At 53.4% G+C, this 22,986-nt stretch overlaps 2 protein-coding genes across 13 annotated transcripts in view; both read left to right on the top strand.

Moving 5' to 3' along the window:
• Positions 1–19,805, top strand: part of RAB11FIP5 (RAB11 family interacting protein 5) — a 42,132-nt gene extending 22,327 nt beyond the window's left edge. For 2 of the 8 annotated variants that reach the window (XM_053587023.1, XM_053587029.1), the window contains exons 2-6: positions 3,376–3,812; positions 3,918–4,596; positions 10,981–13,023; positions 17,501–17,693; positions 17,956–19,805. In XM_053587023.1, the coding sequence (XP_053442998.1) occupies positions 3,376–3,812; positions 3,918–4,596; positions 10,981–13,023; positions 17,501–17,693; positions 17,956–18,159 (3,556 nt within the window). In that variant the 3' untranslated portion in view covers positions 18,160–19,805. Of the gene's footprint in view, positions 1–3,375; positions 3,813–3,917; positions 4,597–10,980; positions 13,024–13,127; positions 13,599–17,500; positions 17,694–17,955 lie in introns of those variants that run through there. The other 6 variants (XM_053587027.1, XM_053587025.1, XM_053587030.1 and 3 more) reach the window with 6 other exon arrangements.
• Positions 19,806–19,874: 69 nt separating this feature from the next.
• Positions 19,875–22,986, top strand: part of SFXN5 (sideroflexin 5) — a 122,740-nt gene continuing 119,628 nt past the window's right edge. For 4 of the 5 annotated variants that reach the window (XR_008379386.1, XM_053587032.1, XM_053587035.1 and 1 more), the window contains exon 1: positions 19,875–22,058. Coding sequence is in view for 3 of the 5 variants with exons in the window: in XM_053587032.1 (XP_053443007.1) it covers positions 21,954–22,058 (105 nt within the window). In the remaining 2 variants the exon portion in view is untranslated. Of the gene's footprint in view, positions 22,059–22,391; positions 22,733–22,986 lie in introns of those variants that run through there. The other variant, XM_053587034.1, reaches the window with a different exon arrangement.

Below are 22,986 nucleotides of genomic sequence, written 5' to 3'. Positions count from 1 at the left end.
CACCTTCAGGCTTTTGATTGGCTCAGTCTGGAATTCTAGGCTGGTGGAAGGCTTTTCCTTCAGAAAAGTGAAGGCATTTCTCCATACAGTGTCCAGTGTCGCTAATGAGGACTCTGATGTTGTTTACTGATTCCTGAGTGTATGAACCTGTTTCCTCTTGTTGGAGGCCTTCGGAGTCTCCTTTTATGCCTGGTGTTCTGAACCTCACAGTGGTACCTATTGGCATGGGTCTGTCTTTTTTTTGTTTTGTTTTTTTTTGGCCGGGGCTGGGTTTGAACCTGCCACCTCTGGCATATGAGGCCGGCACCCTACCCCTTTGAGCCACAGGCGCCGCCCCATGGGTCTGTTTTTATTCATTGTGTGGGCAACATACTTGTGGGCCTTTTGTGCCAGCGCTTCTCTGTCCTTCATTTCAGGGAAAATTTTTTGTGTTATGTTTTATATAGTTTCTTCTTTTTAATTTCTCTGCCTTTTTCCCTTTTTTTTAATTAATGTAATTTTTCCTTTTTTAAGAGCAATGTTAGGTTTCTAGAAAAATGACTGGAAAGTACAGAGAGTTTCCATATACTCTCTCACTCTACTTTCCAGCTTCCCTTCTTAACCTCTTGCATCAGTGTGATATGTTTGTTACACATGAGAGCCAATATTAAACATTTTTACTGGCCAGGCACAGTGGCTTACACCTGTAATCTTTTTTTTAGAAACAGAGTCTCAACTTTGTTGCCCTTGGTAAAGTGCTGTGGCATCACAGCTCACAGCAACCTCCAGCTCTTGGGCTTAGCCGATTCTCTTGCCTCAGCCTCCTGAGTAGCTGAGACTATAGGTGCCCACCACAACGCCCAGCTATCACAACTGTAATCTTAGCACTCTGGGAGGCCGAGGTGTTTGAGCTCAGGAGTTTGAGACCAGCCTGAACCAGAGCAAGACCTTCTCTCTACTGAAAATAGAAAAACTAGCATGGTGGTGGCTAGCACTAGTAGTCCCAGCTGCTTAGGAGGGTGAGGCAAGAGGATTACTTGAGCCTAGAAGTTTGAGGTTGCGGGTGAGCTATGATGCCATGGCACTCTACCCAGGGTGATGGAGCAAGACTCTGTCTCAAAAAAAAAAAAAAATTATTACTAACTAGAGTTTATAGTTTCCATTAGGATTCCTCTTTGTTTAATTTATATTTATTTACTTTTTTTTTTTAAGAGATAAAGTCTCACTTTATTGCCCTCAGTAGAGTGCTGTGGCATCACACAGCTCACAGCAACCTCCAACTCTTGGGCTTAGGCGATCCTTTTCCCTCTGCCTCCCAAGTAGCTGGGACTACAGGCACCCGCCACACACCTGGCTATTTTTTTGTTGCAGTTTGGCCGGGGCCGGGTTTAAACCCGCCACCCTCGGTATATGGGGCTGGCACCCTACTCACTGAGCCACAGTCACCGCCCATATGTTTATTTCCTTTTTAGTTAGTGGAAAGCAGATCCATTGTATGGTTCTTCTTTGTGTTGTAGGTTCTTTGGGTTCTGACAAATATATAATGACACGTATCTATCCACTGTCATAGTAGCATGCAGAAAAGTTTTACTGCCTTAAAAAAATCCCTTGTGCTCTACCCATTTGTCCCTCTCTCCTCTCTTTAGTCCCCTGGCAACCACTGATCTTTTTCAGTCTCCATAGTTTTGCCTTTTCTAGAATGTCATATAGTGGAGTCATACCAAATATGTAGCCTTTTCAAATTCAGATCCTTTCATGTCTTTTCATGGTTTGATAGCTCTTTTTTTTTAATCACTGCATTTAGTATTGTATTGTCTGGATGTACCGTAGTTTGTTTATCCATTCACTTACTGAAGGACATCTTGGAAGCTTCCAAGTTTTGGCAATTATGGTCACAACTGCTGTAAATCTTTGTGTTTTTCTTTGGATATGTTTTCACCTCAATAGGATAAATACTAAGAAGTACAATCACTCCTTGTTTGGCAAGAGTTTGTTTAGTTTTCTTTCTTTCTTTTTTTTTTTTTGAGATAGTCTCCCTTGGTAGAGTGCTGTGGCATCATAGCTCACAGCAACCTCAATCTCTTGAGTTCAAGCAATTCTCTGGCCTCAGCCTCCTAAGTAGCCAATGGCACCTGCCACAATGCCCAGCTATTTTTAGAGACAGGGGTGTCACTCTTTTTTTTTTTTTTTTTTTTTTTGAGACAGAGTCTGTTTGTTACCCTTGGTAGAGTGTCATGGGTCATAGCTCACAGCAACCTCAAACTCTTGGGCTCAAGCGATTCTCTTGCCTCAGCCTCCCAAATAGCTGGGATTATAGGTGCCCACCATAATGGCTGGCTATTTTTAGAGATGAAGTCTTGTTATGGCTCAGGTTGGTCTTGAACTTCTGAGCTCAGGCAGTCCACCCACTTCAGTCTTCCGGTGTGCTAGGCTTACAGGTGTGAACCAACGCACAGCCTAGTTTGTTTGGTTTTCTAAGAAACTGCCAAGTCATGTACAAGTACATCCCTCTCCAGTAGGTCCCCCCCCTCATGCAGTGGTCATGTATATTGGAGATCTGTCTTTGTGTCTCTCTGGGAAGTGTGCAGTGGAAATTACATGAACTTTGGAATCGTGAAAACCTGGCTCTGGGTCTCCCATCTTGCTTACTGACTGCCTAATCTTGGATGAGTTACTTTGCCTCTGAGCCTCAACCTCCTGACCTGTAAAATAGGGAGGTGTCTCTGGCCTCACAAGTTTCTGATGAGCTGTAAATGGGAGCACTGGTCCTAACATACAGAGGATGCTCAACAGATGCAAGTGTTCTTTCTTTTCCTGGGTCTCTTGCTTAAGATCTCTTTCTGCTGTTCTTGTCTGCAAATCCATCTTGCAGAGGTATTCTTGGCAGAGGGCTTGGGATGAGTCACTGTGTATATGTGTGTTTGTGTGTGTATGCGTGCGGGTGTGCCTATATGCACTAGAGTTCCTGGCCTTGGGCCTGTGGGTGAGCTGTTCTTTTCTGGCCTTCCTAGTGGCTCAGAGTAGAGCTTTGGCTGGGACTGGCCAGAGATGATGTAAACAGGGGAAAACGTGGGTAGGTCTATCTGTCCCAGGGCCTGGTGAGATGGGGGTCCCTCCCAGGCCCAGCTTCAATCAAGTATGCCTTAGAGTTTCAGAAACAGGGGGAATAAGGCAGAGGGGGAGTCTCTGAGCTCCAGGGGAAGGTGATGGAGAGGGGCATGGTGCAGTCAGCGCTATCCTCGCCAGTGGTTCTGGAGGAGCTTTCTCCTCTCTGATGGTGTTCTCCATCACGGAAATGTTTTGGAGAGTTTCTCAGCTAGGTCTGAAGCCTGAAAGCCTCAGGTGTGTCAGAGCAGGAGTCTGTGACTGAGCTCTGCCTCTGCCTTCTCATCACAGGTGGTATAAGCTGCACTCCAAGGCAGGCAAGAAGGAGAAGGAACGCGGAGAGATCCAAGTGGCCATCCAGTTCACCCGCAACAACTTGAGCGCCAGCATGTTTGACCTGTCCATGAAGGACAAGCCACGGTCCCCCTTCAGCAAGATCAAGGACAAGATGAAAGGCAAGAAGAAGTTTGATTTGGAATCCGCCTCTGCCATCCTCCCGAGCAGTGCCCTAGAGGATCCCGAGCTGGGCGGCTTGAGCAAGATGGGCAAAGCCAAAGGCTTCTTCCTCCGAAACAAGCTACGCAAGTCATCCCTGACGCAGTCCAACACCTCGCTGGGCTCGGACAGCACTCTGTCCTCGACCAGTGGGAGCCTGGCCTACCAGGGGCCTGGTGCAGAGCTCCTCACCCGCTCGCCAAGCCGCAGCAGCTGGCTGTCCACCGAAGGGGGTGAGGAGGCGGTGGGGCTGCACTGCCTGGGAGGGGAGGGCAGGGATGGGGCCAGGGCCTGAGGTGCTTCTTCCTGCTGCTAAATCCACTGTGCTTCCTCTTCAGGCAGGGACTCTGTGCAGTCCCCCAAGTTGCTTACCCACAAGAGGACCTATAGTGACGAGGCCAGCCAGGTGCGAGCGGCTCCTCCCCGGGCCCTCCTCGACCTTCAGGGCCACCTCGATGCTGCCTCCCGCTCTTCCCTCTGTGTCAATGGGAGCCACATTTACAATGAGGAGCCCCAGTGCCCCGTGCGGCACCGCAGCTCCATCTCGGGTCCGTTCCCACCCTCTAGCTCCCTACACAGCGTCTCTTCCCGGCCCTCCGAGGAGGTTCCTCGCTCCACAGATGACTCCTGGGGCAGAGGCAGCCACAGCAACAGCAGCTTCGAAGTGGGGCTTGGACAGGAGGAGGTGGGCGCTCAGGCCAAAGTGCTGGCCGTTGGCGCCAGCCATCCTGGAGAGGTGGAGGGGGCCCAGCTTCTGGAGGGCAAGCCAGTCCAGGTCGCTACACCCATGGTAACCTCCTCTGAGGCTGCGGCAGAGAAGGAGGGAGCCCGGAAGCCCCGGATGGGCCTCTTCCACCAGGGGCTGAGTCGGAGTGAGTTGGGACGCCGAAGCTCTCTTGGGGAAAAGGGAGGCCCCGCCCTGGGGGTCTCCTCCCACCACTCAACCAGTGGGGAGGAAAAGGCCAAGAGTAGCTGGTTTGGCTTGAGAGAAGCCAAGGAGCCAACCCACAAACCCAGGTACGTCCTTGGCAAAACCAGCTTTGCTCTTTGGGGAAGATGCTGTGGTATTTGCAGGCTGGACCTTGGGGCAGGGAGGATGGAGCAGATGTGGTCCTTGGGCAGGCTGCTGGAGCTCTGGCTTTGCTTGGTTAAGTGGGGGTACCCCGTCTCCCTAATCCAAAGCTTGTTCTCTGCACACAGACACAGGTGAGTTGCCAACAGCATAGTGCTCTGAGGGTCTCTTGGATTGAGGCATCAGCTCCTCAGTCTTGGGCCTTGCTGTGTGAGTTGGCAGACCCACCCTGGGGGTGGGCAGGAGAGCAGGGAGGGGCCATTTGTATGAATGCTTTGCTTCCTGACCTCCACCTCCTACCCTCTGGCCTCAAGGTAAGGCCTTGGCAGGTACAGAGATGGGGACTGGGGGCTGCACTTTCACAGTTAACACCCTGTCTCAGAAACTAGAGGACTTCCCCCAGCTGGCTCTGTGATCTCTTTCCTCTGAGAGGGGAGTGAAGTAATTGATGTCTCCCCACCCCCATACACTTACCCTCAGTTGGGCAAGAGACTATGGGCAACTCCTCTGAAATTTGTACCCTGCCCTCTGTCTTTGGAGACCCTTGGAGCTCTGGCCCTCTCTGGCGTCTCTTGGTTTGGAGGAATGACACTGTCAGGGTACTGGTGGCAGTGGCTCTGTTTTGAATGTGCTCTCTCCCTGAGCAGAGCCCCTGACTCCCACCCTGGTCCCTTTGCTTCCCCCTAATTCTGAGCCAGGGGAGGCTGCAGCATCATTGTATGGCAGGGCCCAGGCACGGGTTACAGAAGTCTGTGTCTCCCCTTCCCCATTTGGGCGTCATCTGTGGCATCCCTGGCCAGTGTGGCAAGGGCTGCTGATTCTGTGCTGTCAGCAAGCCTGCCCTCCTTGCTTAAGGGCTGTATAGACAGGAATGGGAGGAGAGGCCAGGCATAGTGGGGAAGGGCCAGGAGATAGAGCAGAGGGAAGACCCTAAGCCTGCTCCCCAGCAGAGGGGAGAGGAATCTTGTGGTCTGGCTTTTCACTTTCTCTCTGACATTCTGAGACTGTTGAGAGGAGAGGGGAGCGAAATGCAGGCCTTTCTGGGTTTGAGCTCTGGCCAGCTGGCAGCCCTTGTTACAGCCTCATAGACAAGGGATGTGTACAGTGGAACAGTTTCTCCTTGCTTAGTGCAGCGGCCCTTATCACCAGAGGGCAGGGGAGCTGCTGGCCATATATAGATAGCCTCAGGGAAGATGGAGAGAAGGGATGGGCCTGGTGGCCACATGATAGCCAGAGGTGTTTGAAGGTGGCAGAGTGGAGAGAGGTGGCAGGAGATCTGGGCAGGGTACTTGCTGGAGAGAACTAGGGCCTGGGTCAGAAGGGACACAGACTATGGGCTTGGTGTGTTCTGTAGGGTTTCTTTGGGCCTTTTATGGTGGGTGCTGGGGACGTCTTTGTATGAGGCCAGGCTTTGGGCTTAGATTCCTATTGATATGGGTTCTGTGGACTGTCACTGCCCTGAGGGACTTATAAGTACCTAGCTTCCTTTTCCTATCTCTCCATGTCTCTTTTTTTTTGTGGCTGGGGCTGGGTTTGAACCCGCAACCTCCAGCATGTGGGGCCGGTGCCTACTCCTTTGAGCCACAGGCACCGCCTCCATGTCTCTTAATGACCTCTCAGGTCCAGAGAATCTGGGTCATAAGGAAGCTGAGGTTCCTTTCCTTTCCTTTCCTCCCCTCCTCTTCTCTCCTCTCACTTGTCACTCTTGGTAGAGTGCCCTGGCATCACAGCTAACAGCAAGTTCAAACTCTTGGGCACAAGTGATCTTGCCTCAGCCTCTGGAGTAGCTGAGACTAAGGTGGCCACCACAGCACTGGGCTGTTTTTAGAGACGGGGTCTCACTCTTGCTCAGGCTGGTCTCAAACCTGTGTGCTCAGGCAATCCACCCACCTAAGCCTCCCAGAATGCTGGGATTACAGGAGTGAGCCACTATGCCCAGCTGAAACTGAGGTTTCTGTTCTGCTCACAGTTGAATTCTGAGCCTTGTCCACAGTGGGCTGGGGTGGGGGTGGGAGGGCACTGAGGCATCCCTGTCCCAGGGGCTCATTTGCAGGTGGTAATTGCAGGACAGGCTTTGTGACTGCATCCAGGCCAGGTAGGAGGGCTGTTGTTTGGCTGAAGAGCTATGGTCTGGAGGGATGTGAAACCTGGACTTTGACCTCTGTCAGCAGCACCCTGGCCTGGTGTCCCTTGCAGGGAGGGAAAGGCTGGCTTGGTAGAAAGGACCGTTGGAACTTTTGAGGAGAAAATGAGAGGTAGGCTAGCTTGTGGCAGGAAGCAGGAGTCTAGACCCAGACCTAAAGAGACTGAATGTAGCTACAGGATTTCTAGCTGGGGCCTGGGGAGCCTATCCACAGGTCCGGATGATCTGGGGACTTTTGCCTTGGGGCAGAATTCACAGATTTCTGGATGTGCCTCAGTAGCAAGGGCAGCAGCGCCCTCTAGTGCTGTGATGTGGCACTGATACCTGAGAGAGGTCCAAGGCAGAGTGTGGTGAGTTGCAGTACCCAGAAAGAGGCTGCTGCTGTTGGGCGGGTGTGATGGTTGGAAGGAAGAGACAAGGGTGTGAAGGGCTGAAAAGATGTTCCTTCAGCTCGTCTGACGTGGCCCTCATCTGCTGGGTCCCTAGGTGGTTATGCTATGCCCCGACCAGTGTGGGTAGAGAGGGGAGTGGATAGTTGAGACTAAGCCCTGTCTGGGCCAGCCTGCTCCCTGGCAGGCTGTGAGACATCCACCCTGAGCTGTAGCACCAGCTACATAGTGAGTTTGAGGATGGGCGAGACCACACGTGTTAAACCCGCCAGTGCCAAAGTGTGTTGTTTTTGCATCTATCCTGGGCCATCTTTGTGCTCCCCTGCCCCTCCCCTCACACCATGGAATTCTGTGCACAGGAGACCAAATACTGAATACAAAAATGTTTTAAACTGAGGATAAGCGTGCTACAACATAGAAGCAGGTGTATTATTATGGTGACCTTCAGCAGCCTCTGCACTCCCCCTAGCCCCACACTAGGTATGGAGGACAAGGTCTCAGCAAGCCTGGAACATGCTGTGGCAGCTGAAGGAGCTCGAAGTCCCAGGCTGCATTCCTGGTGGTGTAAATGAATAACTATAATGTGTGCCCAGCGACTTACTTAGTGTGGCTCTACTTCCTGCTTCCATCTGTTTTCCTGGTGTAGTTACTATATTAACAATGCATTAATATATTAATTTTATATATAAACATTCTGGGTTTGGAATAGAAATTACATGGTCTCCCTGCTTATACCTTACAAGACCCCTCTCTGTCCCTTCATCATGCCCAGGTGATGGGAGAGAGGTGTCTATTTCCTGGACACGAGGTCCATCTCAGGAGGTCATGCCTCAGGAGGGATGGCTACAGATGTGGCTGGGGGTGGGCATTCCTCAAAGGCTGGCTTCAGCCTTTTGGGGCACTGCTTGGGGGAGCCTGTGCAGATCTACTTGCCACCCCTGGGACAAATGCATGGAAATAACAGACACAGAGCTCATCTTGGTCTAAGGAAGAGCTGTCTACTAGTGACACCTGGCCTCCAGCTATGGTCGTGGCCCAGTTTTTAAGAAGTGGCATGGTGTTTAAGAAGCAGGGAGGTCTGTGGGAGTAAACAGGTGATTCCTGCATTCAGTGGCAGGTTCAACCACTCATTTTAAGGTTCCTGCAGGCTTTATAGTTTTATTCCCTCAGGTTGAAGAGGTAGAGATATTTGGCTTGGGATTTCTTTCCCCAGAATTTGGTTGTAAAAGAAGATAAATTAGACTATATCACTGCCAGACTATATCAGTGCCAGGCTGGCATAGTGTGTTCTAGGACACAGCAGTATTTCCGTTCTCAGAGCACAACCTGCAAAGATAACTACACAACAAGTTTGTGTCTCTGACCTGGGCCGGGGGGAGTGGCAGGGAGGGGATGTTTTGAAGTAAGAACCTTTATAATGTGCATTTAGTGCAGAGCAAGGGAGAGGAAGGCATGAAGGAGGAGCATGTTGCTAGATAGGAGGATGGACAGGTTGTATGTACTCAGAGGTACCACTGGCTCTGGGAATCTGCCATCCTGGTGCCTGGAGTCCCTTCCTCCAGGGAGAGCCCTTTGCCGATTCCATACCAACGGGCTCATGTGTGCCTCTGGGGAGCTCATGGGGAGAGGGAGGCTGCTGAGCCTAGCCTGGGGCTCCCAGTCTGCTCCCCTGCTGCTCTTGTCACTGTAGTTCTAACTGCCAGCCAGGTTGCTGCAAGGGTGAGTGTGGGGCCAGGCTGGGACTGAGTGGGTAGAGCTAAGTTGAGCTCTTTAGTGTTGATGAGGCTGTCTTCCCTCAGACCACTGTGGCTCTGTCATAAAGGGGACTGAGGAGAGAGGTAGCTCAGAGTGCCCCGGCCCTCTCTCTAGGGCCTGCTTCTTACTAGCAGTGGTGAGGCTGTGATGGGTAAGGATGCTTTGATGGCGTGTGGGCTGAAGTCAGGGCCTTGACCCTTGTAGTGCAGGTACACCTCTCCTCACCCCTTTGGCCTGGGGCCTTCCTGGGATGAAGGGGGAAGGGATATCTGCTAGGGTTGGGACTCTGAACCCAGGATTCTCCCTCTTTCAGTATTTTCATGCTGTCCTTAGAAGTAGGATGGATTGGATTTTTTATTTCTCGTACCCTCTATCTCTGAGTAGAGATCCTACTCTTGGATGGGGAGTAATTGTGGGGAGAAATAGGGTCAAGATAATCTCTGGAGGCCAGATTATCATGAGAAGTCCATGGGTTGGAGACCTAGCTGTGTCCTGCCTGTGAGACTTACCTCTTTGTCCCCCCAGCCATTTGGGGGAGCCACCTTTGCCTCTGGTTGAACTGGACTCCTTTCTTTTATCCGACTCTGACAGCTCAGCCTCATTCTTAGGGACCCCTCCTACCCCAGTGTGCATTCCTCTGGGTGGGGGCTGGTGGAGCCTGGCTTCTGCCCGTTCAGAGCTCACGGCCACATTTATTGTGGAAGAAGCTATTTGGGTAGAGAAGATGGACACGTAGGAGTTTCTCCAGAATGTTTCCACTAGGGTGAGTGAGGTTTAATGAATGGGGGCCTTAGGAGCTTAAGCAGGGTTTAGGAGTGAGGAGAGAGAGCAGAAGATGAGGCCATTGAGGTCTGGTTTTGATGGGGGCTCAGCCGAGAGGCAACTGCATACCAGTGTCCCCCTTTTCTCCTGCACTGTTTTTTTCCGGCCTTCTGTCAGTGTCCTGGGAAAACGGAAAGCTCTAGTTTCAGAGTGCACCCTGCCTTCATCCCTGAAGTTGGCTGTGGTCTGTAGATGGTGCCAGTGCAAGGGCTGCTCCTGGAAAAGACCCTGGAGAGGACATTTGAAGGCTATCAAGCATTCTCCAGAGTCTTTGGGAGTGTAGGTTTATTGTCGTTGGAGGGGTTTTCCCAAGTTGCTGCAGCCTCTGTCTCACAGACTGGTCCATGAGGGAGTTGTGATGAGGAGCTGCTGCCTGTGGGTGCTGGGCTGTGTGCACAGCTGACAGTGGACATGCTCAGCAAGGGTTTCCTTGTCCTCTTTGGCTAGTTAGGCTACCCCACAGAGAAACCAGACACCCTGTCATGTCTGATGACAGCCATCATTATGTCTTGCTTCTGCATGGGACCAGCAGGACCCAGTCTGTCTCAAGAATCAGAATTCCAGGTGCCCTGTGGGGTCCTGTCAGTGCTGGCTTTGCCAGCCAGGTACCTAGGCCTGGCCTTTCACTGGTCTTTTCCCACCCCACTCCCCCTTATTAGCTGGTGTTTTCTTTGTGCTCTCTTAGTCCTAAAAGGGAGTACCGGGGTCCTCGGGGGGTTGGTGTGAGGATTAAAATAAAAGATGCTCAGCTCGGCGCCTGTAGCTCAGCAGCTAGGGTGCCAGCCACATACCCCGGAGCTGCAGGTTCAAACCCAGCCTGGCCTGCCAAACAATGATAACTACAACCACAAAAATAGCCGGGTGTTGTGGCTGGCGCTTGTAGTCCCAGCTACTTGGGAGGCTGAGGCAAGAGAATCACTTAAGCCCAAGAGTTTGAGGTTGCTGTGAGCTGTGATGCTACGGAACTCTACCCAGGGTGACAAAGTGAGACTCTGTCTCAAATAAAAAATAAAAAGATGCCTAGCATCTTTCTCCTTGGGTGGCACCAAATAATATTACACCCTGGGGTCTTTGCTCTGTCCCTGGCCCAAGTGGCTAAGCCCGTGTGCGTGTTGTAGCCCCTTGTCCTGAAGATGGGGGGTGAGGGGGGTGGTGTTCAGCAGGGGCCTTTCCAGTCTTGGCATTAACCAGGAGGCTAACGGTTTTGTCTCCCTCCACAGCCTGGACGTGTCTCCTCAGGTAGAATCTGACCCAGCTGCTCTTCCTCACCACCTCCCCTGCTCCCCATGGGCTCTGGCCCCCCCCACTCCTGCTCCCACAGCTGCTCCCATGCTAAGCACTAACCTTTTTGCAGCTGCCTCCCCCGCTGCTGCCACTGCTGCCGCCAGCACCACCGCCCCTGAAGCCACCCCATCTGGATTCTCGGGTCTCACCAACCCGTTCCTCACCTCCCTGCAGAGCAACCCCTTCTTCGAGGAGCTCGTAGGCGACAAAGCACTAAACTCTCCTTCACCTGCTCCCTCTCTCCCCAGTGCCTCCAGGGCCAGCCCCACCCCCCTGGCCTCCCCTGGGGAAGCCCTGCCTGAGTGGGACAACACCTTCAACATCTTTGCTGCCAGCAGGCTGCGTCCAGAGGGCAGGAGCGAGATCCTGATCCCTGCCGGAGTGGGGCTGGAGGCATCTGGGCTGCAAGACCCAGGCCTCAGGGCTATGACAGTGAAAGCAACTGAGCCCCAGGGAGGCCCTGGGGAAGGAAGAGGAAGAAGTGGGAGCAGCATGTGGCTGGAGCCCAGGGTTCCTCTGGATTTGGGACTGGACCACCAGAGCACGAGCACGTCTGAACTGGGACCCCTCGGCTTGATAGAGGCCAGCCTCCCATCCACATCAGCCCAGCTGCGCCTAAGAGCCTCAGCCTCAGAACCAGATAGGGAGCTGCCAGCTGAAGAAGGGGAAGCAGGCCAGAATCTAGAAGACGATGGGACATCTCTGTTTAGCTCCCCAGAAGTGATCAGTATGTGGGAGAGGCTGCCTGAACCAGACAGCACGCCTGAAGGCCAAGATGAGGAGGCCTCCCGAGGTGAAAGCCAGCTTTTCCACGAGCTAAACACCGTTGATGATTCCTGGCCTTGGGATGTAGTCACCATTTCTCCAGCAGCTGAGACAACCTCACCAGTCCTCCAGGAAGAATCTGATGAGCTGCCTCCTCCCCAGGTGCAGCCAGAATCACCAGAAACTGAGAGCCCCAGGGGCAGCAAGGGGCCTCCTCTGCTGGAGCCAGAGCCAGAGCCAGAGCCAGAGCCAGAGCCAGAGCCAGAGCCAGAGCCAGAGCCTAAGCCTGAGTGGGTGTCTGACCAGGGGCTGCAGCCCAGCACACCACCTCCCAAGCCACCACGCCTCTTCACACCCTCAAATTCCCAGGAAGAGGAGGCAGAGAAGGAAGAGAAGTCTGCAGGAGGGCTGAGTAACGGCAGAGCAGGGTTAGGAGAGGAAGATGCCTCTCCAAGTGTACTGGTTTTTGGTCCCCAGGAGGTCAAGGAGGAGGGAGAGAAGCCAGAGTCGGAGGAGTCTGATAGCCGTTCTTCCGCGACCCTGCTGGGTGAGCCAGGCATGGAAGACCTAGCGGAGGATGCCAGCTTCCCTGTGCTGGGGCCCTGCCAGTCTGGGTCCACCAGCTACCCTGAGAGTTCTGCCCCCATACCCTGTTACTCAGAGCACTTAGCTCCTCAGAATCAGCAGATCTGGGGGGCTCCAGAGAAAGAAGGCGGCCCTGATGCTCATGAGGCCCAGAGCCAGGGACCAGTAGGAGAGGGGCTTGGGCCTCTGTCAGCCACCTGCCAGCAGGCTGATGTGTGGGCCTCCAGGGAGGATGCCTTGACCCCCTTCTTGTCTCAGGAGAGCCGAGATCCCCCCAGTCTCCCATCCACATCCCCACCAGGGTCCAGAGAATCTTCTGTTCACTTGGGGGCAGAAGAGCTGCCCACTCCTCCAGAGCCTGCCTTTCCACCACCCCCTCTCCCTCTGTGGGCCAGCCACCACAGTGGGCCTAGCCCTCTGTGCTCCCCCCTACCTGAAGTCTGGCCCCTGGCCTCTTCCTCTCCACCTCTGGCGAAACCAGCCTCATCCCCTGGCCCCTTTGAGCCCTCCCCACCTGGGGGCTCCCCTGCCCCACTCAGGGAGGACCACGCTGCAGCCACCCCAGCCTCCCCGCTTGTGCTTCTGCCCTTGGAGACACGACCAGTTGAGGAGCCACAACCCAGTGCCAGGTGAGAGGCCATCCCCAAGAACACTTTACAGGAGGAAGAGGGTGGAAAGGACAGAACAGCCCAAGTGGCAGAGGTGTTCACATTCCTGGCTTATCCTTTCCAAGGACAGGTGAGGGTCTCCTTTATCCTAGAGGCAGGATGATACAAGCTCTGAAGACAAAAGCTTTGTGTGGTACCAGCTCTCTCAAGCTGTCTCCTTGGGACCTTGGACTATCAGAGTGCCCCCACAGCCAGAGGTTTGGGAAATGACACTGATGAGGTGCAGGGGGTAAGAAATGAAGCTGGGGACAGCAGATATGGGCTGGCAGGGGAAGGGGGATGAAAGCCATGCCTTGGGCCCCTTCCAGAGCTCTTGCATTCAGCTGTATGGGGGCTATGTGCTGGGGCAGTGGAGCTTGTCATTTGGGCCAGTTCTGGGACAGGCCTTTGGAGAGCAGCCTGGCAGTGGAGCCTTGAGCAATTTCCTGTCCAGATGGGATGAAGGGAGCAGCACGGGGAAGGCAGAGACATAAAGGAAGGACCAGGACTTAAGTCAGAAAGAAAGGCGGAAACACCTTGAGAGGCCAAAAAGAAAAACTAAAATGTTTTCCACATATGACCCTCAGAAGACAAGTTCTCCAGCCTCAGTAAGTCTTCATTGGTTTGTGTCTTGTGCCTTTCAGAAGGTGGTTCTTATGCATTTAGGACTGCTGGGTGGATAGCATATGCCATGACTATGGTCACTGTGGCATTGGTTTGTTTGGAAGAATTGGGTTGTGACCCCACCAGATGGCTAGTGAGGGGTGATGAGAGCAGAGGTCTGGGAACTCAGGATACTGGAAGGTAATGGGGTATGACTCGGCTGGGGCAGCAAGTCCAGAGAGGCATTAGAGGCATTAGGCCTGCTTAAGGGAGGGGCCAGTACAGCAGGGCAGGCTGCATCACTGGCCTTGGTCAGGCCCTCAGTCTGCATGGGTTCTCTTCTCATTCATACATTTGACACCTTCATTCACTGAGTGTCAACTGCATGTCAGACACTGAGCAGGGGTGGACACTGTCCCCAGTCTATTCACAAGGAATTCCCAGTCCAGCAGGGAAGACACAGTGGACACAAGAAAAGCCTCTGGGGGCCAGCACTGACCCATGAGCAGGTGGCGGGCGGGAGTCCAGGCTGCCCCTAGCTTTTTATTTTTGAGACAGAGTCTCACTTTGTCACCCTCGGTAGAGTGCTGTGGCATCACAGCTCTCAGCAACCTCAAACTCTTGGGTTCAAGCTATTCTCTTGCCTCAGCCTCCCAAGTAGCTGGGACTACAGGTGCCTGCCACAACACCTGGCTATTTTTAGAGACAGGGTCTTGCTCTGGCTCAGGCTGGTCTCGAACCCGTCAGCTCAGGCAATCTACCCACCTTGCCTCCCAGAGTGCTAGGATTACAGGCGTGAGCCACTGCACACAGCCTTGCCCCCAGCTTTCTTCCTCAGTGGTACATGGTGCTGCTGCTGCTCCCCTGAGATTTGCAGGGTGGGGGCTTGTGGCTACAGTGTCCTCAGCTGGGCCTGCTGTCTTCCAGCATGATCTCTAATTATACCTGCCACATTTTTTTTTTTTTTTTAGACAGAGTCTCACTTTGTCACCCTTGGTAGAGTGCTGTGGCATAACAGCTCTCAGCAACCTCTAACTCTTAGGCTCAAGCGATTCTCTTGCCTCATCCTCCCAAGTAGCTGGGACTACAGGTGCCTGCCACAATGCCTGGCTATTTTTTGGTTGTGATTGTCATTGTTGTTGGCAGGCCTGGGCTGGATTTGAACCCGCCAGCCCCTGTGTATGTGGCTGACACCCTAGCCACTAAGCTCCAGGCACTGAGCCAATGTACCTGCCACTTTTCATAAGTTTTATTCCTCTCAGAGTTGGCTTCATGGCTGTACTTGGCATGTTTCTTACATCATGAAGTGGATGGGCCAATAGAGGTATCTCCATTCCTCAGATGAGGAAGTGGAGTCCATGAGAGGTACAAGGTCCAGAGTCCCTTGGATGTAAGATGGAGTAAACAGATGGAGCATCTGGGCCTCCTGGCCCCTCATTCAGAACATTTTTGTGCTGTACTCGTCATCTTCCCCTTTCCCAGCACAGCCTATAGGTGGCATCAGAGCTGCTTTTACACCTCATCCTAGCGTAGAATCCTAGGTGGAGGAGAGGACTCAGATGAGTTCTTTTTCTCTATGTTTGGGTGCTCTGCCACTCTTCCAAATTGGTGAGGCTGAATCCCCAGCCTTAGTCTGAGTGTCTCTAGGTCTGAGGCAGCCTTCCTTTAGTGCAGTGGTTCTCAACTTTCCTAATGCTGTGACCCTTTAATATAGTTCATGTTATGGTGACCCTCAACCATAAAATTATTTTCGTTGCTACTTCATAACTGTAATTTTGCTACTGTTATGAATCGTAATGTAAGTATCTGATATGCAGGATGTATTTAGATGACCCTTGTGAAAGGGGCGTTCGACCCCCAAAAGGGGTCACGACCCACAGGTTGAGAACCGCTGCTTTAGTGGAATTCAGGGCCTTGGGCTAAGCCATTTTGCTTCCTTCTCCTTAGTGGTCTAACTCCAAATCCACTGTGAAGTAAGCATAAACTCGTAAGTGGTCCTCAGGGCAAGTTAGTTTTTTTGAGGGTCTGATGCTGTTTCTGTTACAGTTTATGTAACTGTCATAGGTACAGGGTTGTGGGGGGTACCAGGAGGGGGTCATCTTAGTCTGGGGAAATCAGGAAGGCTTCCTAGAGAAGGTGGCCTTGTAGTTTTGAAACATGAGTAGAAATTAGTGTGCCAATGGGAGCAGTATTCCAGAAAGAAGAATGGCTTTTGTAAGAGCCTGAAGATATGAGAGAGAAGTGGCTGGGAGAATTGTGGGCCATGAGGAAAGGGCCAGATTGTATTGGAGATGGTGTTTTCTTACCTTGATAGGAGCGATCAAAAGGTTTTCAAGTATTGGCTCAGTGCCTGTGGCTCAAGCGGCTAAGGCGCCAGCCACATACACCTGAGCTGGCGGGTTTGAATCCAGCCCGGGCCCGCGAAACAACAATGACGGCTGCAACCAAAAAATAGCCGGGTGTTGTGGCAGGTGCCTGTAGTCCCAGCTACTTGGGAGGAGAATCACTTCAGCCCAGGAGATGGATATATGCCGTGATCTATGATGCCATGACACTGTACCTAAGGTGACAGCTTGAGGCTCTGTCTCAAAAAAAAAAGGTTTTCAAGTATTGGAAAGGCCAAGGTCATTATCCCATAGCAGAAGGGAAGAATGGTTAGAGGTAGGCAAGACTAGGATGGGGTTGCTGATTTATTGGCTGTGGCTGGAAGGTAGCCAGTGCTGGCTTGTAGAGGAGGGTACGGTTTGAGAGAAGGTAAGAAGTGGGCAGAGCTTGACTATTAAGGCTGAGGCTGAAGGGGATGAGTCAGAGAGCTTCTTTGGTTCCTGCCTTTCTGACCTGACTCATGGGAAGCCAACAGTGAGGCTCACTGCTGGGGCAGCACAGAGGAAAGGGCAGGTATGGAGGAGACAGAGATACCCACAGGGGACCCTGTGGGCAGCAAGCCAACTGCAGCTGTCTCTGTGGCTCTAGAGCCAGTAGAGGGAATCTGGGCTGGAGATACACAGTAGCAGTGGTGGGAGCTAAGGAAGAGAAGAGGTGGGAACCCAAGGGCAGATTAGCAGTTAAAGTTGAGAAGGGGCTGTCAGAGGTCAGAAAATTAGATGGATGTCTTGAGGGAAAAACAGAAAAAGAGCTGCCTAAAGGAAGGAGCAATCCAAGTGTCAACCACTCAGATCAGTGAGGTGAGAACCAGCAGGGCTTGGCAACCTTAGCAGTTACACTTGTGGTGGGTAGTGGGGGGGCCGATGTGCTCTTCTGATGGATTGAGGAGTCAATGAAAGGTTAAGAACTTAGGGACAAATGTAGTCTACATGCCTTGGAGAGGTTTGGGATGACAAAGGATGATAACTAGAGCAAATACAAAGGTCAAGAGAGAGTTTTGCAGGCCTGTCTGGAAACCACCCATAGAGAGAGGTGTGTGGCAAAGCATCCCAGTTTTCCCAGGTCTTCCCTGGTTTTAGCACTGAAAGTCTCACATCCTGAGAATCCTCACAGTCCTGGAAAATTCTATAGCGTAGAAGAGGAAGGGAGGAAGAAGGCTGGAGGGAGAATCCCTGGCAAAAACTGGGTGCATGTGCAGAGACATTTGTAGGATGACCTTTGTCATCCCTGTAAAGGGGCTGGGTCATCAATCAATGAGGGAGGGAAATGGCAAGGAAGCTGGTGGTAGGGTAAGGATTGCTGAAGGGTGCTGGGTGTGGCTGCTCTGGAGACCTTGGGTGTGCAGGGGCAGCCGCCACCAAGTAGTGGGATTTTTGTCCAGCAGACTTGGAGACTGCACAGAGAAGGCAGCCCTACCTTTGACCTGTACCACCCTGTCTCTCCATAACCCACCTTCTGTCTGTGTTCACAGCCCCCACCCCGTGAAACCACTCAGTGCTGCCCCTGTGGAGGGCAGCCCTGACAGGAAGCAGTCCCGCTCCAGTCTGAGCACAGCTCTGAGCAGTGGGCTAGAGAAGCTCAAAACTGTCACATCTGGCAGCATTCAGCCTGTGGCCCTGGCCCTGGCCCCCCAGGTTGGCCAGACGGACACCAAGAGGCTAAAGGTGAGGCCCAGGAGGGTGCAGGGGCCATCTGGCAGAACACGTGGTGCTGCCTCCTGGAGAGAGGCCAGGAGTCTTGAGGCAGGGTGCTGGGGAGGGCAGAGCAGGGAGCAGACAGGGTCCCCCACACCAGAGTCCTGAAGTCAGATGGGCCATCTCTGGCACTGGAGAGAGACAACCCCAGGCCCAGTGGTGGCAAAACTAGGGTGTTGGTGGTAGGGAGGCCTGGGATTGCCCTGCTCACTTGAATTCTGTCTGGCCTCAGGATGCAGCTGTGCTGGACCAGTCGGCTAAGTACTACCACCTGACCCATGACGAGCTCATTAGCCTGCTCCTGCAGCGGGAGCGGGAGCTGAGCCAGCGGGACGAGCACGTGCAGGAGCTGGAGAGCTATATCGACCGGCTGCTGGTGCGGATCATGGAGACCTCACCCACACTGCTACAGATCACCCCCGGCTCCCCCAAATAGCGCTCCTCACCCCCATCCCTGGGAGGGTTGGCATGAACCTGCTGCCCACCCACCCTCCCTCCCACTGAACTCACTCTCATGTGGGCAGGGAGAAATCTGCCCTCATTGTCACTCCCTGCTCCTCTCCCTCTTGCCTCTATTGGGGCTGTCGGAAGGGGGCCCTTTGGAGGTATCAGGTTCCATGTCAACTTATATCTTTCAGAGCCCTGGGTCTTTCCCACTTGCCTGTTTTCATACCCCTTAGCTTGGGGAGATCCAGGGAAATGAAACAAGGAACTTAGCTTTAACCTCAAGATGGAGCAGGGGCAAGCTGCAGTTTGATGTGGCATCTGGGACAAGACTGGTTGCTAGCACATACTTTACAATCCCCCAAGGATAGTCAGCCATTTCTTCCCACAGTCCAACCCTCATCCTGTTCATTTCCTGCCAGCCCCTATAGGGTCGTCTAGTATTACTGGACAGGGACCAAGCTGCCTGTTTGTGTGTATGAGTTATGGGCAGCCCCGGCTCCAGCCTCACGCTCATTCCCCTGAGAGCCAGGAGCCTGTGTGATCTGGTCTCAGCCATGACCTGAATCTGTTTCTGCCTCAAGTTGTTTTGTGGGGCAGGTGTTGTGTGGACAGGGGTTGATGTGTGTCTCCAGGCTGTTCCCTGCCCACCCCCCCACACCTTGACCCTGGAGTGTCATGTGGGAATGTGTAGAAGGGAGCGGCACTGGGGGCGGGGGGGAGCTCCTCTGTGCTTTTCACTTCTGATGCACAGGCCCCTCCAGGTCAGGGTTTTCAGCTGCTTATATGTTTGGGATCAAGCTTCCTTGTCTGTTCTTGTTGCCTGTCCAGATGCCAAAACTCTGTGGTGCCACAGGGTTTGAACTTTCAGAAACCAATTAAAATGTGCCTTTTGTGGGAGGGGTCAAAAGCCTCTGGTTGTTGACCTCTCTCCTGTGTGGCGTACCCCTCCCAGCTGTTGAGCATGTAGGGATTGCTCTGTTAGGGCCTTGGGAATGGGGCTGGAGGGTGAGGACAGCCCTGTGCGAGCTCTTCCTCTCCACTAGAGTTGATCTCAGTTAAGGATCTGGCAAACTGCTGCTGCTCCTTCAGCCTTCCTGGCATCTTTCCTTCACCCTTGACCCCAATAGGAGAATCCTAGAATAAAACCTACTGGCGGGCAGGTGGGCAGGGAGGCCTGGAGCTGCCCTGCTCATGCTCATTCCATCTAGCCTCAGACTCAGCTGTGCTAGACCATTCAGCTGGTCTGGAAGTGAAAGGTCCTATTATGCCTTTAGAAGACACCTGTACTTAGGAAAAAGCCGTTGTTGCTCTCCTTTCCATTCACTAAGCTGCTGTCCCTTCTGCCCCATGGCCTTGCCTAGCTTGGCTGCAGTGCACTTTGAAATGAAGTGTCTGTCTTTTGGCACAGTTCCTGGTTTGCTTTAGAAAACACAGCAGGCTTCCCCAAGGCATCTGCAGGGAACCTTTTGCAGTGTAGATTAGCAAAAGTTGGGTGAGGAGGTGCTGAAGGAAAATACTTTTGGCCCAGTGAAGAGGCAAGAGCTCCTCTGGGACCAACTCTTCCTCATGGAAGTGGGCCTGTGGGCTCAGTTGGAAGGCCTCAGGAGGAAATGTGCTCTGTGGGGGACATCTATCCACTGCCAAGATGAACAGTGGAGTCCCACACATGGAGTAAAGCCCCTATACAGTTACCTACCTTAAGATCCACTCACCAAAGTGGAGAAAATATCACAGAGGCCCAGGACTTCAGTTACATTTTTTAGGGGTCATTGGGTATTTCTCTTCTGTAGTATCTCTGCTGAGAGGGAGTCACTTCCCTACTAGGTATTCCTCTGGGCTTTAATCAGTCCCAGCCCTGTCCCTGATATTCTGTTCATCTTTTACTATGGGCCTCCCACATGCCCAGAATAGGGATGTCTTCAGAAGTTTTTGAATTGAAGCCCAGCATTCTTGTTTGATGTTTCTGTTCCTGGCCACAACTTGGAAGAAAGCTGCCGGTGGCGTGGGGCATGGAGCAGGCACAGTTCTGCTTTTGCTGTTTGTCTACCTAGTTGTAACTCCTGTTTATAAAGAGCTTATTCTTCATGTTTTGAGCACTTTATGAAGAATAAAAAGTCCATGTGCTGCAAGTGGCACAGTTGTGTCCCTGTCTTGGAATGAATGGTTAAAGCAGGGTGGATATGGGAGAAAGTAGCCTCAAATCAAGGTGATGGGGTTTTTGGATGACACCACCCATGCCCTGACATAGAGGGGAGCAGTACAGTGTTACCCAGTGAGACTGTCTTTTCCCACTCCCGGGATACTAAAATTTATTGGGTACCATAAGGGAATACATAGTGTAAAAAATTGATTTCTATTCTCAACCTGCTCAGTCTAATAGGGGAAGAAAAGATACAAATCCAGGACACAAACTGTTCTTCATGGCGAGGCTAGACTCTTCAGTTCAGGAAAAGTTTGTTTCTTGTGGTTCAGCTTAAGTATTAGTGGAAGGGGAACTCTGACCGCTACAGCTCATGTAGCCAACAATGCACCTCCATGACATGAATGAGATCCAAAGTGGGCTTCCCTAGAGTCAAGACCAAATATTTCTACTGTTCTCTTCCGTGAAATGGGGAACTTTCTGCCACACTCCCCCACCCCTAGTCTGGTTCACTGACCAAATACTTTAGCTGGGACTGTCCAGCTACTCCGTGCTGCCGCAGTGTGTATTATTCATGCTGGTGCTCACTCTACACTCTGCAGTACTCCACCTTACCTAAAGTCCTTGTGGCTGGTGCTTGATAAACATTACTAACCCCCATTCCCCAACTCACTGCCTAGTTCTCCTGCTCAGCAATTAGACCTCGGGGAGAGGTCTTCCTTGGTTAGCTAAAAGAGGGGGAGGTTGTAAGGGCCCTTAATCCCTACTGGATGACTCATAGCCAACTTGAGTCTGCACTGTGAACCTTCCTATACCTGGCACTGACGACTTAGCAGTGAATCAAAAAGTCATGGCTTCTGTCAGAGTCCGCCGGTGGGAGTGGGGTGGTGGTGGTCATAGCCCCTGCCCTGTGGACCTTACAGTAGGAACAACAAATGATCCAATGCCATAAATAATTATAAATGCAAGGGCTACAAAAGAGAAGCGCAGGGTGCCTTAGGAGCATTTGTGGGATTTTGTGGAAGTTGGGTGATAGAACGGGAAATACAATACTTAGGCTGAGGCCGGAAAGAGGGCCCCCATCGAGTGAAGTTAGTCTTCTGGGCACAGAATGTCCAAGGGTGCCCACCCAGCATGGTCCAGGATCTGAGTGCCGGGCCGCTGGAGAGCACAGGGCAGGGGGGCGACAGAAGAAACTGTATGAAGGTTCCGCAGTGCAACTCCGTGCAGAAAGCTGTCCGAGATTAACCCTAGTCGGCCAGGATTCCTTTCCATTCTGATCCTGGGTCGGGCCGGCTAGAGTGGGGCCCTTCTGGACTGCAGTTCCGGGAGCGACGCCTACCGAGCTACTCAGATTCTAAGGCAGCAGACAAGCAGCCAGGGCTCGCCCTGGGGTCCCCGCCGGGGGACTTCCCAGACTGCAGGCCCTGCAGGGCTGGCTGCAGAACCGAGACCCAGTCTGTGTCTGCGCAACTCTCCGCAGTCTCGGTCCTCCAGCGCCGTGACGAGAAAAACTACACTCCCCACAACCCTTTGCGTCTCCCGCTCGCTGCGGTTGCTTAGGGCCAATCGGGAGAGGCAGCTGTGGCGGGGGCCGAGGAGGGACATTTTAAAAGGGCCGGAGATTGCGGGCGTCAGTGGCCATGGCGGATACAGCGACTACAGCATCGGCCGCGGCTGCGGCTAGTGCCGCTAGTACCTCGACCGATGCACCTCCTTTCCAGCTGGGCAAACCCCGCTTCCAGCAGGTGAGGACCGGGCTGTGGCCTGTGGGTCGGCGTGTAGCAACGGGAGGTCCAGCAAATTCCCTTCCAAAGTCCCCTGCAGCCTGAGGGTCTCCGACCCGCGGCCACTAGAGCCTGCAGCTCGTGCCTCAGGAACCTCGGCCACAGCCGCCCCTTTCCCATTGGTCTGTGGGGTGGGCGAGAACTTCCACCTTGGCTCCCTATTGGCCTTCGGTGCCGTCACTTCCCGGCTGCCCGCGCCCTCCAGCCTTCCCCGCCCGAAGCGCTCTGTGATTGGCCGCCGCGGGCCGCGGCCGGGGATCTCGGGCGCCTGGGTCCGAGCGGCTGGCGGAGGGTAGCTCCGGGTTATGCAGTAGCCCGCTCCGGCGCAAAGTTCAACTCCGGCCCGGATGAGAAGTTGGCGAGGCCAGGATGCCTTCTAACTTTTTCCTCGGGTGGGGGCTGACCTTCCTTTCAAGCTGCTGGCGTAGCTGCCGGGCAGCGTCCGTGCCGCGCGGTCACGCTCCTATCCCTCGACCCCAAGCCGAGTCCAACGAGAGCGCCAGGGTGGGGCCATGTGCTGGGGAGTGCGGCGCCCGGCCACCTCCACGACCCCCTCATTCCCCGCTCCGCTGAACATTCGCCCACGCCGCGAGTCGGCGGCTGCTGCCCAGCGGAGATGGAGCTAGGACGTGCGGGTACAGCGGGGGTGCGGGGGATGCGCAGTGTCTTACCCCGGGGCCGTCACGGGCTGCCTCCCCAGAAACCCGACCCAGCCCCTCCCTCGCTGCGTCTTCCCCGGAGGGTCTTCTGCCCCTGGAGTCCCGGCTCCACCGAACGCTCGACTCTGTCCAGAACTGCTCGGATTCTTAGGGGCACGGTGACAGTTGTCCTTTTCCTCCAGGACCCCCGCCAGGGCATCACTAACTCGGTCCTCGGCCACGGAGACGGG

Source organism: Nycticebus coucang, chromosome 4 (genome assembly GCF_027406575.1).
Source record: "Nycticebus coucang isolate mNycCou1 chromosome 4, mNycCou1.pri, whole genome shotgun sequence".
NCBI classification, from domain to species: domain Eukaryota; kingdom Metazoa; phylum Chordata; class Mammalia; order Primates; family Lorisidae; genus Nycticebus; species Nycticebus coucang.
This window is presented reverse-complemented; position numbering and strand designations above follow the sequence as displayed.